The sequence below is a fragment of the Anopheles merus genome, chromosome X (genome assembly GCF_017562075.2).
Source record: "Anopheles merus strain MAF chromosome X, AmerM5.1, whole genome shotgun sequence".
NCBI classification, from domain to species: Eukaryota; Metazoa; Arthropoda; class Insecta; order Diptera; family Culicidae; genus Anopheles; species Anopheles merus.
The window spans coordinates 14907251-14920465 of NC_054081.1; the positions used below are offsets into that span (position 1 = coordinate 14907251).

At 39.7% G+C, this 13215-nt stretch overlaps 2 protein-coding genes across 2 annotated transcripts; both read left to right on the forward strand.

The window, feature by feature from the left end:
• The first annotated feature begins 72 nt into the window (after positions 1–72).
• LOC121596084 lies at positions 73–2114 on the forward strand. Its single transcript, XM_041920722.1, has 4 exons — positions 73–575; positions 809–1044; positions 1130–1294; positions 1393–2114. The coding sequence occupies exons 1-4, from the start codon at positions 296–298 to the stop codon at positions 1429–1431; spliced, it is 720 nt and encodes a 239-aa protein (XP_041776656.1). The 5' UTR covers positions 73–295; the 3' UTR covers positions 1432–2114.
• A 2153-nt stretch (positions 2115–4267) lies between these two features.
• Positions 4268–11212, forward strand: LOC121594332 (CD81 protein-like). The gene is made up of 5 exons (XM_041917479.1): positions 4268–4675; positions 4766–4960; positions 5071–5244; positions 5403–5621; positions 9827–11212. Exons 1-5 carry the CDS (start codon positions 4610–4612, stop codon positions 9977–9979), a joined length of 807 nt encoding a protein of 268 aa, XP_041773413.1. The 5' UTR covers positions 4268–4609; the 3' UTR covers positions 9980–11212.
• Positions 11213–13215: the final 2003 nt, after the last annotated feature.

Sequence of the window (13215 nt, forward strand, 5' to 3'; positions counted from 1 at the left end):
GGCACGCAATGTGCATTCCATTGCGCAGGTCTGACCTCTCAGGCAGGCGACGAGCTGCCTTGTCAGTAGCAGGCAACTGGCAACAATCATCATCACCGCTGGCAGTGAGAAGTGCAGGCAACGCCACCGTGCGTGAAAATTATGTTTACACACCGTGCCCTGTGACAATTAGGCCAGGCCAGACCAGAGAAACGACGCCAATCGGAGCTGTTGCTGGTGCACACACCCCCGTAAGCACACGCTGTAAGCGAACCCGCCAATCAATCTGCGAGAAGAACGCCATCCCGCGTCCGCTATGAACGTCAACAGCGGGGGTAGCAGCAACCATAGCATCGGCAACCATCACACCCTCAACAGTAGCAACCTCCTCAGCAGCAACACCAACAATCAACACCACGCCAACAGCCATGGGCAGCAACAGCAGCAGCAGCAAACGAACCGGATCAGCCGCAGCAGTACCCGAAAGAAGCCTTTCCACTTCATTTCCAACATGTGGAAGATGAAGAAAATCATCAAGTTTGAGGATATTATGTTCCACCGTGAGATGAACTGTCGGGCTAGATCGGAACCATCAGGTGCGTATTTGTGCGCGTGTGAGAGTGTGTATGTGTGAATGTGTGGGTGTCAGTGTGTTTATTGCTATACACTACCCGCGCATTTAGATCTAGAATGGTCCAGACCCAGTTCCTGAGATCCTATCCGTCTTCAATGTTTTGGATTAAATGTCTTCATTTTGGCTATATCACAACTCCTCACTTCCACTACCCTTCCCCCTCCCCCCATCAACCATCTTTCACACCCCATGTAGTGTCTACCTACAACTGCACCAGCAAGGGTTCCCAACGGAAGTCATCGCCCTCGTTCTCGATGCTGAGCCTGTCCCCGGGGAAGTTCCAGAAGTCGGATGAACTGGAGGTGACGCGCCTACGGTTATCACGCAATGATAACCCCTTCGTCCAGAAGGTCCTGGCCAGCCGGGACAACGTGACGGACGTAATCGATGACACCGAGTCCGATGACGCCATTTTGATACTGATGTCCGATGTAAGTGTATACCGCCGCGTGGCGAAGTATTCGCGCGACGTGCTATGCCCCCTTTAAAACGCATCCTTCCTACCCCTGTATGCAGGAATTTAATGGCGAAACGGAAACCGATCCACTAGCATTGCCACAGGTGCACGAGCACATGATACGGTCACCACCGCCGACCTTTTGGCCCCGTTCGCAAAAGACTGTGTTTAACTTTGGCGGCGAGGAGCGAACGCGAACCGGCGGTTCCGAAGGCATGCCGGGGGTAGCTATCGGTTGTAATTTGGAGCTCTATTTTGGTGCTAACCTTCTGGGATGTTTCCGTTTGCTTTGTTTCGATTTGTTTGTTTTTATTTTCTCTAGGGATCGAAACACCAGCGGGCCAACCAGTGCAACTACTGAGGCGGAAGTGCTGTGCTACTACTAAACTGCTACTACCAGTGAAGAAGGAATGTCGTACATGTGAGCACGGGAAAGTGGGAGGAAAGGAGGAGTACCTTACGCGATTCTGCAAACCACAAATGCAATTACAGTACGGCCAAACCGACACACACAATGTTGGACCGTACACAGAGGGTTCTTATTTTAGCCAAAACCAGTTGAGCGCATCCAATTTAAATCAAAAGAAAAAACAGAGGTTCGCATTTATTCCATCTCGGACACGGTAAAATATGAAACGTTTCTTTACCATTACTTGTTACAACGTTTATTAGTCAATATATAAGTGATTTGTTTACGCAAAACCAAAGCATCCCCGTATTTGGAGCACGTGTCAAGAGCGTGGAATTATTTCAACGATTTTGTGTTGTGCCACGTTTGGTTAAAACAATGACAAGCCGACCATTTAACGATCAGTAAGACTGATCTTAAGTTTACCTCTAATCTCTATAAAGTTATAAATTAAATGTAAGGATGGAAAACTGGGTATGATGTAGCACGCGTTGGCGTATTCGTTATTAATCCTCGTATCTACTCGAAAATTTTAGTGAAATGATATTTTTGTACAAAGAACGGTTATCTCGCCCGAGCGTCCGAAATTCGTAGTGTTTGAAATTTCATATACCGAATAAAGTTTCAAAAAAAATATTTCGATCTCACTCATGGGTGTTGATAAATTGCTTTCCCCACTGTGCAGCGTAACCCAGGTTCTCATCGCGCTCGACTACGATTATTGCCAAGGTTTGTAAGATCGGGAGTTTTGAGGAAGATTGGATTTTTTACTTTTATTTGTATAAAAATAACCCTACCCGCAAATTTCCTTTAAATGCCTTCTAATCGCCTTATAATCGCCGGCGAATTGAAGGCGATCAGCAGTGCATTTAGCAGTAATTAAATGCCTTTGAAATATGTCATTGAAAAATTTCGCTTTTAATTTGAAATTTGAAATTGCAACTGTCAAAAGAAAACCTTACAAGCGTCTTCGGCACTGCGCTGTTGTAGTGTTCCCAGATATGTGCGTGAGATTCGATAGCACGATTTACATGTATGTTCTCTTGCGTTAAGCTCTGAGCTATTTCACTTTATTAAATATGGTCTGCATTATTCGATTGTTAAAGACCAACCCGTTGAAAGGTATTAATATATCAAACTTATTTCGATAACTCTAGTAAAAGGAGAAATGAGATACATTTTTCTCCCATCCTGATTATGAAGGGTAAACATAGTCATTATTATGTTTTTTAAAAAGGTATTATTTTCATTTTGCTTCACAAAAGGTTTCCCTACCAGCATTAAACGGCTTTGAAGGCATTCAGAAGGCATTTAAGGCCTTAGTCGCCTTAGAAGGCGAATAAAGATTTCAACCGAAACTTTCACGGCTGTAACGGGTCCTCTTCGAAATCTTTCAACTTTTTGATTCAAGGAGAACAGATAGCTTACCGCCATCTTAGCTTGTTTATATACTGAATTTGCACCTGTACCAATGTAACTGCCAAATAGAGCAGTGACAACGCTTTTGGTTCCGAACCGAGAAAGCGCGTGTTCAAATCCAGATTTTTATGATCTTTTTTCTGCGTTTATTTCTTTTTAAATTATTTTTTTCTTACTATAATTACTTTAAACAAAATTTATGTGAAGCGAAATTAAAATAATACCTTTTAAAAAAACATAATAATTACACTATGTTCACCGTTCATTATCAGGATGGGAGAAATATGTATCTCATTTTTCCTTTTATTTTAGTTATCGAAATGAGTTTGGTATATTATCACCTTTCAATGAGTTGGTCTTTAACAACCGAATAATGTAGACCATCTTTAATAAAGCGAAATAGCTCAGAGCTTAACGCAAGAGATCATAACACGTAAATCGTGCTATCGAATCTCACGCTCACATCTGGGAACACTACAACAGTGCAGTGCTGAAGACGCTTGTAAGGTTTTCTTTTGACAGTTGCAATTTCAAATTTCAAATTAAAAGCGAATTTTTCATTGGCATATTTCAAAGGCATTTAATTACTGCTAAATGCACTGCTGATCGCCTTCAATTCGCCGGCGATTACAAGGCGATTAGAAGGCATTTAACGGAAATTTGCGGGTAGGGTTGTTTATATTCATTATAGCAAGAAAATATTAATATAAAAATAAATAAGCACAGAAAAAAGATCATAAAAATCAGGATTTGAACACACGCTTTCTCGGTTCGGAACCAAAAGCGTTGTCACTGCTCTATTTGGCAGTTACATTAGTAAGGGTGCAAAACCAGTATATATACAAGCGAAGATGGCGGCAAGCTATCTGTTCTTGTCGAATCAAAAAGTTGAAATATTTCGAAAAGAACCCGTTACAGCCTTGAAAGTTTCGGTTGAAATCTTAATTCGCCTTCTAAGGCGACTAAGGCCTTAAATGCCTTCTGAATGCCTTTAAAGCCGTTTAATGCTGGTAGGGTAATTAAGGAATCAGATAAAATAAAAAACATGAAGTGTGTGTTTAGATCAGTCCTGTACGGTTCCGGACCGGCAGGTTCGGAACGATCCACCCATCACTTGCGTTCATATCCAATTGTTTTGCCTGTTGAAAAAAGTTCGATACGACTTATAAGAGTGTTGTTTTGATGGTCTTTTTTGTATTTTTATATAAATTGTAAACCATTTCCTTCTAAACTATGTTCTCGAAAGCATTAACTATTAACTATTTGTAAAAAAAAATTCACCAGCTGCTGCCAAATAATTGTATTAACCTTGGTTATGAATGTACGCACACCTTAACATCTCATTTCCCTACGCACTGTCAACAGATGCGTCGCGCTGTCAGATGAACAAACGAAAAGGAAAACGAACCAGCAGAAAGGGGAAAAAGTAGAAGCAAAACGCAAACTCTCCGAAAAAAACCAACAATCAGCTAACAAATTTGGTGCGCGCTAGGGAAACGACACTGTTCCTCCCAAGTGTGTGCGTGTGTTTGTGCGGGCGTGTGTGGCTTTTTTTATTATTATTTTCGAACCATAATCGAAACATCTGCCCAGCCTATGCAAGCTGGGTGCGCCGTACATACAGCCCATCCGATAGAATAAGCGTTCGAAGCGCCGCGCTCGCGTATCCCACCGAATCTCAATCAACGAATCTCTCCCATCACACGCAGAAATGGCGATCAAGGGCTGCTGCTCCGTGGTCAAGTACCTGGTGGTGCTGGTGAACCTACTGTTCTGGGTGAGTGGCTCGCGCTGGTGACCGGAACGCGTCCCCTCGTTCTCCCATGCTAATCGGCTGTCGCCCGCCCGGGGCTGGGCTATTTTGCAGGTCGTCGGATTTTTAATTGTGTCGCTCGCCATCTGGATGCTGTCCGATCCTACCTTCCTGATATCGATGACCCAGAACGAGACGAACTACACGATCGGGCTGTACATCTTCCTGGTGGTCGGTGGGCTGATGCTGGTCGTCGCCTTTCTTGGCTGCTGCGGTGCATTTAAGGAATCGCAATGGATGCTCACTTCGGTAAGGATGGTGCTGACTGCGTGCGTGACGTGATTTTTTAAATTCATATTTTTTTTATTCAACTTTTCTCCCTACCACTGCATTCGCGTGAAAAACGCGTACACGTACAGTTCTTCTGCTGCCTGTTGATGGTGCTCGTTGCCGAGCTGGCCGCCGGTGCCTGGGCGTTCCAAAACTCGGACAAGCTGGACAACGTGGTCCGTTCGGCGGTGAAGGAAGCGGTCCAGACGCAGTACGGCGTCATTCCCATGCGCACCGCCACGCTTGATGCGATCCAGAAGCATGTAAGCGACTTTATTTTTGGTCACATTTTTGAGTCACCGTTACACTGTCTCTCTCTCTCTCTCTCGCATACACGCACACTAGCAATTGCACACAGCAAGACGCACACATGGTTCTAAAATGATGCATTTTTGTTTGGTTTTTGCTTTCATTGCAACAGTACAAGTGCTGCGGAGCCGAGGGACCGAACGACTGGCAATCAAGCGCGTTCAACAACGCGGAGCGGCCGACACCGAGCATCGAGATCTCCAATCAACCGACCATCTACAAGGTGCCGGAAACGTGCTGCGTGTCCAACATTACGCCCGAGCAGTGCGAAAAAGCGACGCGGATGGAGTTCCTGGCGTCGACCAAGAAGCAGCCGCATCTGTTCGCCGACGTGAGTATAGTAGGGAAGGGGCGGGTGTCTCAAATGCTCACACGAGCCAAATGCACGAGACAAAACAAAGCTCTGACCACATCGGTGGCCCGGTGGAAATTATTAGCCCCGGGAACGGGTTGTGATTTTTTGTTTATTTTGTTTCTTTTTTTATTTTGAATAAATTCTCTCCCTCCCTCCGACGCGCTAAACAGTCGAGTTTAATTCGAGCAAGCGCTGGGAGACCCGGGCGGGTATGTGCATGAGGCGTCCGCTAAACAATATGTAGTATGCGCTAAAAATAGTACCTCCACGGGTTTTCTGGATGAGGCAATCCATACATATCGCCCATGTACGTGTGTACACGCAGGCTTTGGGAAGGGTGGAAGTAGCAAGCAAACTCGGCTTACCGACCGAATCGACTAATAAGCTAAGATCATAAAAAAGCGTCGTTTCCGCTTATTGTATTTATAGCCTTCCACCAGTACCTTACCTTTTTTCACTTCAATCGTCTCTTACTTTCTTTCGTTGTACAGTGGGGACAATATCAATAAGCACGCCTTTTTTTTTAATTTTAATAATTTACTCATTCATCCCAAACAAAACACGATTGCGTCGTAAATTGCTAATTCTAAAACAAAAAACGATTTTTACCGGATAGCTGGTCCAGATCCAAAAGAAGGAATAAAATCATTATACAGTGGAATCGCTCGTAACGAATTTAATTCGTTCTCTTTTTGGGAGACTCTTTTCCAAATGATGTTTATGAAATTTGAAATAACTGGTTTCAGAACCGCAAATGTGCTGGTAAAATGCTGGCTGCCACACGCATATGAAAAAAGAATGTAAATTGTCATAATATCAATGTTTGGGGATGTGTTTGCAGTTCGCTATTGTCTTTGTTCAATAATAATGATCAGCTTTCTTTTAATTTTTTTCCAAAATGGACAAATTCCATTCTATCGTACACGTGGTTTCTGTGTAGAGCTGCAGCGTGCTTGCGGACATAAGAGGAAACAAATTTTAGTCAGGCATTGCTGCAAAACAACCAACGATTTTTGTAACGGAGTTTGTTGTTCACCTGTTAGACTTTTTTTTCAAAATTTTGAAAATTTATTTGTGGCAAATATTCTTTAGCACGAATTAAGATTTCGATAGCTAAATTCATTGTCATCAAATCTACAACACCACTTGTAGTCGGAACTCCTCCAAGTGGCAGCAATTGGCCGATTATACGTTGATCAAATCTTAATGTGGAAACGCAAGAAACACTTGCAAATGTACCTCTAACTTGTGCATTACTGCACGAAACTTCTCCTGGAAATAGTTTAATATTAGGCGATTTGTAGTATTAAAACTCTTCCTGAGCGATAAGCAACATTAAAGAAATGCTCAATGTTAACCTATCGTGACCTTTTTTGGTCGCTTGGCAGCAAAAACGCACCAGGAACATAAATGATATTGCTCGTTATGTGGAATTTTTCTCGGCAATGATAGTCTCACCTAGTTTGTGTTGATTTAAGGCAATTAAAAACTATCGGATGATTTTGAAAAAAAAACTCTTTTTCCAAAGCGTTTGAACAAACTTTTGCCTGACAAAATGCTTCACAAAAATGTTGGAAATATTGGTGATACAGTCTGTTCCCGATTTACACAGTTCTCGACTTACGAGGATTCAGAGAAACGCGGTTTTCTAAATTTGACAGATTAAATGTCAAATCAGTACAATTTGCTTCAAATTTGGAATAAATTGCATTTTTACTAACAAATTGAAACCGCTTAAAAGCCAGAACTATTAGAATTTTCTGCACGAATCATAACAAATAAATGATAAAGTGTATAAAAGTACTCAATTAGATCAAAAACTCCGAGTAATCAATAGTTTTTAAGTCAAAAAAGTGAAATTTGGCTTACGCGGATATTCGAGTTATGCGGATTCGTCGGGAACGCAGAAACCGCGTAACTCGGGAACAGACTGTAATTATTATTATTATTATTTATTTAATCTTCAACGGGCCGTATGGCCTAATTAAGATGTAACAGTTCAATTGAGAAAAAAAAATACATAGCAAACATAGCATAAAAAAACCTTGAATTAGGGACGTTTCAAAATGATAGTCTCACTTTGGTATTTCAATGATAACTAACGGAAAGTAACTCATATTTAAATCTAGTGGTCAGATCATCCTGCCTTACGGTTGATCACTTGATAAAATTCGCATTGGCATACATTCGAAAAGGTTTAGCAAAGACTGAACAGGCAAGGTTTGCCAGGCATTTCTAATCGCTACTTCCAGATGCTGTACGGTCTCATAATATGTCCCATCTTCATATGCTTTTCGAACTATCATGCTCGAGACGTTCTCGATGGTATCATTAGATCAGAAGAAACGGTTGGCCAAGTCATAGTATTGATTTGCATACTTTCGTCAAAGCGTCATTTGTTCGGTAGCAAATTCTATTCTGGCGGTTTTATGATACAGTTTTAGATGGGGAACTTTCTCCATTTTTCCTTTTGCAATATCAGGGGATTTATCGTGTGTTCGCCACACTGTTGTTTTGCTTATATTTAATCCTAAATTAATAAATATTTAATATTTGATTCTCAGACATCCTTTTGTTGAGTTCGAAGCGGATCTGATTATTCTTCGATTATCTCTCACGGATAGTTTTTCTGGACGCCCCGTAGACTTCCTTTGGTCATATTCATTTGGATCATTGAGATAATTGTTAATAGCTTTCGCAGAACTTTGAATAAGTACACTAATTTCGCGGTTTGTTTTGCTAATGCATGGTAAGCATCAATTTGGCCTATTTCGTACTCTGAGAGGTGTTTTTCACGACCCACACCTAAACTGGATGGCAAATTTAATCTGGGACAGTGCCAAATTGAAATGGCTGCCAGATTAAATGTGTATGCTCTTGGTTTAATGCAAGATAATTCTACTATGAAAGGTGTGGCTATCATTTTGAAACGCCTCCATTTCAAGTGTATTTTATGGTTAAGAATATTTCCAACATTTTTGTGAATTTTTTTTTCTGGTAAAAGTTTGTTCAAACGCATTGGAAAATGTGTGATTTTTTTTTTCAATTGCCTTAAATCAACAAAAACTAGGTGAAGCTATCATTATGGAACGCAGTGTACTCGTACTGTCTACAGTAGCCAACTATGTTGTAGGATCGCACCAAACTATTATGAATGATACAATAACTTTCAGACACTTTTTTGTATTATAGTACAGTGAAATCTCCCTAAGGCGTATCTTCAAGGATCCGTCAGCTTAGAGAGATATTCATGTCGAGGAAAACTAATGAAGTGCTGCTATAAAGTATCCAAGAAACCACGAGAAAAACCTGGCATTCTTGGACCAATATTTTTTGTGAAATGTGAAAAATAAAAATGTCTTTCAAAATTCATCTCAGAAAATTTAGGCAGTCAAATTGCATACGCAACTTAGAGAATATTCACCTTAGGGAGATATCTATCTTAAAGAAACATAAAATGTGTGGAATATGACGTGATCGTCAAAATTATCAAAGAAACAATTCATCATGAAGAGACTACACAAATTTGAGATTTTATTGTATCTTGTAAATTAAGGTATCCTTGTGATAATTTTTCCTCTGATTCCATTGTCGTGGTAAGACGAAGTGGGATTTATCATCATTTAACTGAAGGTTCATATTAATTTCATGTCATTGATGTAATTGCCAACAGTAACGAAATTCGTTAAGTTTTTTTTTCAAAAGTACAATAAACTTTATTTTACTATTGCTCTAAAATCTTCTTTTTTGTCAAATACTTTGCAATTGTTACAATAATTTTTTTTGTCAAGGTTTAGACTTAGCAGGAATCACATCTTCCAGCAAGCCTCTTAGTTTTTTTAGACTCTGGAAGAATTTTTAATTTATTGTAGTGTTGCTTTGGCTCTTAAAGGGTATAGAAATTTCCTGTATGAAAAAAACTAATGAGTAAATATGCTCAATTTAACAATACATTTTCAGTCAATAGATTTTTTTCAGCTTGAAAAGGTCGTCCAATAAACTCAACTCAATAGCAAAATATTTTTGAACTCAAGCTCAAAACTGCACATGTGCAAATTTCCCCCACTGTATCGGCTTGCGAATTGCGTGCCTGCACTGTTGAAGTTCAACCCGATGATGCATACTTAATTTTACTTATACGTACCTTTCCTCTCTTTCCTTCCCTTTTTTTTCCTCGGCAGGGTTGCATGGAAAAGCTGGTACAGGCGGTACAGGATAACATCAAGCTGATCTGTTACGTCGGTGCGGCGATCGTCGGCATCGAGTTGCTGACGCTGATACTTTCCCTGCTGCTGTGTTGCGCGATCCGCCGAAACGATAACTACAAGCACTAAAAGGGGAGAAGCAGTGCCAGCAGCAGCAGCAGCAAACCAAGCCAAAATCGGTCATCGATTGACAGTTTGCTTTTTTTATTATGATTCTCTTCCCTCCTCTTTTTTAAATGTCTCCCTCGTCGTATGCATATTTATAGGTGTATATCCTTTGGCGAAGGGTGAATTTAGGTATTTTGTCGATTGGACCGATCTTGCTTTCTTGACAGAATCGATGTCGGAGTGCACTTCGGCAGAGGTTCTGAGCGGTCGCAGCTGGATCCACTCTAGGCGCGATATCGGTTTACCCGTCGCTAGTATCCATACGTACATATATACATACACCTGTTTACTAAATAACGAAACGAAAACGAATCCCTACGATGTAGATCTTATAACAACAAATGGCCATGACAAAGCTTTTAGTTTTTTGTTTTGTTTGTTTTTTAATCGTAAACGATAAATAATACTTAACCACGTTTCTTCTCCGTCTTAATCCGTCTCCTAGTTAACATTAACGAATCGTTTTATTAGGTGTATTTAAAAAAGCTGATAAGTGTTTGACAGCGCACAAAACCCGCCAGCCTGTGCTGCGGACGAACTAACACAATATGGTAGTATTAGTAGTAATCCGCGTCCTCCCCCAAAGCCAAAAACAAAATGCGTCGATATATTTGATGCTTTTTTTAATTTCTTTTCAAAGAAATGAAACACACAAAAATGGCAATTATGCTCTTATTTATATGATTTACAAACACACTTACAAAAGAACAAACAAGAAAAAAATCGAACTCTAGTAGGCACGCTCGATTAGTGCAACTAATGCTAAATATTTTAATACTATACGTTTATCTATATACACATACATTATATATATATACAAACACACATATGAGTATATTTTTCTCGCTGAGTCCGTAGCTAGAGTTACCGTTGTACTTTAACGAACAAAGAAAAGCAAAACGATGCAAAGCAAGTGTAGTACACGAGATATAAGCACTCCCGTTTTTTTTCGGCGGGTTGCGACACATTCTGCCTACACGTAGGTCACAACACTTATATATGTATGTAAACTTGAATGATACAAACATCGTACACACAAGCGCGCGCGCACGCATTCTTCGTACAAATAGAAACAAAAAGCAGCAGAATCCCAGATTGTTCGCTAACGAATTATGGTAAATGTCTATTGAATCGATTGTGTTCTCTAAACTGTAAGGTGAATAAAATTTTATTTTATATTCGTTTAAAAATTCATCCACCGTCTGACCGTTCTGACTACCTGTTTTTGTGTGTTACATGTTACGTGTTTGGTGAAAAATGAGTGATATGCGTGGCTAAAGTTTGAGGTTTGTTCATGAAATTATGTTTTTTATTGTCATTTATTAATGCATTTTTCTCTTTTCATTTTTTTATACAGGACTATTTCTGCAGCATTTCCCTGCTAATTAGGTCAAGCAGGTTGATTTATTTTAAATATATTAGTATAAAATATAGTGGAACCCCTTAACGCGAGTTTTTCGCAAAACGAGCAAACCTAAATGCTCAACAAATACCTCTCTTGCCGATGTGCCGATGTGATATTCAGGGCAAGGTCGGGAAACTTTGAGTATTTCTTTAATTTTGCTTGTCAGACTCAGGCAAATAAGATCTTGGATACTAAGCTTCGTTTAATATTGTCAGGAAAAACAGTGTCGTATAATTATGTGAAGCCCAAGTGGGTGGTTTTTTTTTGACTAGTGTTTCTAGCATGTATTTCTGGATCTACTTGCTCTTGCTGACTATGAATGCGAGAGTTTCCCCTGCCAATTGCTGCCAGTCGTAAGAATCTCCACACATGACAACAAATGTGGTGTGCAAGTGTGTTGTAGGTTAGATGCCAAGAAATGTAACGAAATTCTTAATGATCTTATTTGCGCTGAAGAATGTTTCAAATGTGATGAAAGTTACTTATTTTGAAAACAAACAAAAATGACAAAAACAAACAAAACAAACTAGTTGAAAATGTTTTATAGCGGATTGATCGAAGTTATATTTATAGACTATACAAGGTGCATAAATGGATAAGGGAAATCTAATGCACAAGTAACACAAAATAGTGTCTAACAAAAATATGGATTTTACGTAAGTTGTGTACTGAGTCTATCTCTAAAAACATTCAATATGTTGAAATCAAATAACGAGTTCTGTGACGAGGGACGGATATGAATTGACGCGTACTTAGATTCCTGGATGGAGCGTTAAATTCTATCATAGCGAGTAGAGTGGGAGCGTCAAAATGGTTATTGATTAGTCCTGATATAAAATGACATTTAGCTATCCCACGGCACTTTTGCAACGGCTTAATTCCTAAAAGCAGACACAACTGTAGACAGGGAATGGTAGGTCGGCATCGCCCTGTCGCCATGGTAAGAGTCTTACAGCATATCTAATCACTTTTTTATAGTCTTGATTCGATTTCTCCATTGTTCGCTGCAAGGATCGATAACTATCGCTAACTGCTAACGAATTCTAACACTGATGTATCGGATCGATTAATCCAACCCAATAGTTGGTGCCCTCTGGATGCAATATTCTCTAGATCAGCTGTGTCAAACTCAATTCATAAGAGGGCCGCAAGTACAGATTTTCAGTTATTCGTGGGCCGCAAAGTTGAGAATAAAAAATATACCTCAATACTCAATACTAAAATATTCATATAAAATACTGTTTAAAATCATTATTGTTAAACAAATAGACTTTTTGTACTCCTCGCTTCAAATCTGGAATAGTTTCTTATTATTATATTAAATTCGCTATGTTTTTTTTATTGTGCACTTTTTTATTTAAAAAAAATGTTTAATGTACTTTTAAAGTCACATGCGTAGTTTTCATCCTTATTATTAAAATAGGAAATTTCTCATTAGTTGCGTTCTAACACGGCACTTCTGTTAGAAAATATCACTCAACCACACTTTTTCACTAAGGTAGGGGAAGCCATCAGCCTGTTGCGAATCTTTTTCAAGCCATCCGAGCTATCCACCGCAGGATGAATAACGAAAATATTTGCATGCAATTTTTTGATAGATCAAGAGGAAAATTGTAAAAAAAACCTGTTTAAACATTATTTTTCGCTAATTTCCAAGTTCGAAGGGGTATATGGTGGTATATGGTGGCATTTCTTATTACAAGAACCCATATTTCCCAATCTATTAATTAGCTATGTATCGCACGACTTCGGCATTTCGATTATTTAAATTCTTCATCTAAATACTTTAGGC

What these genes read in the sequence shown, in the direction of transcription:
- LOC121594332 (XM_041917479.1), top strand. Translation starts at nt 4,610, where the DNA reads ATGGCGATCAAGGGCTGCTGCTCCGTGGTCAAGTACCTGGTGGTGCTG. An exon ending in TGGTGAACCTACTGTTCTGG is followed by an intron (nt 4,676 to 4,765) that starts GTGAGTGGCTCG and finishes GCTATTTTGCAG; the next exon opens with GTCGTCGGATTTTTAATTGT. An exon ending in TTGATGCGATCCAGAAGCAT is followed by an intron (nt 5,245 to 5,402) that starts GTAAGCGACTTT and finishes TCATTGCAACAG; the next exon opens with TACAAGTGCTGCGGAGCCGA.
- LOC121596084 (XM_041920722.1), top strand. Translation starts at nt 296, where the DNA reads ATGAACGTCAACAGCGGGGGTAGCAGCAACCATAGCATCGGCAACCAT. An exon ending in TTTTGATACTGATGTCCGAT is followed by an intron (nt 1,045 to 1,129) that starts GTAAGTGTATAC and finishes CCCTGTATGCAG; the next exon opens with GAATTTAATGGCGAAACGGA. An exon ending in GTTCCGAAGGCATGCCGGGG is followed by an intron (nt 1,295 to 1,392) that starts GTAGCTATCGGT and finishes TATTTTCTCTAG; the next exon opens with GGATCGAAACACCAGCGGGC.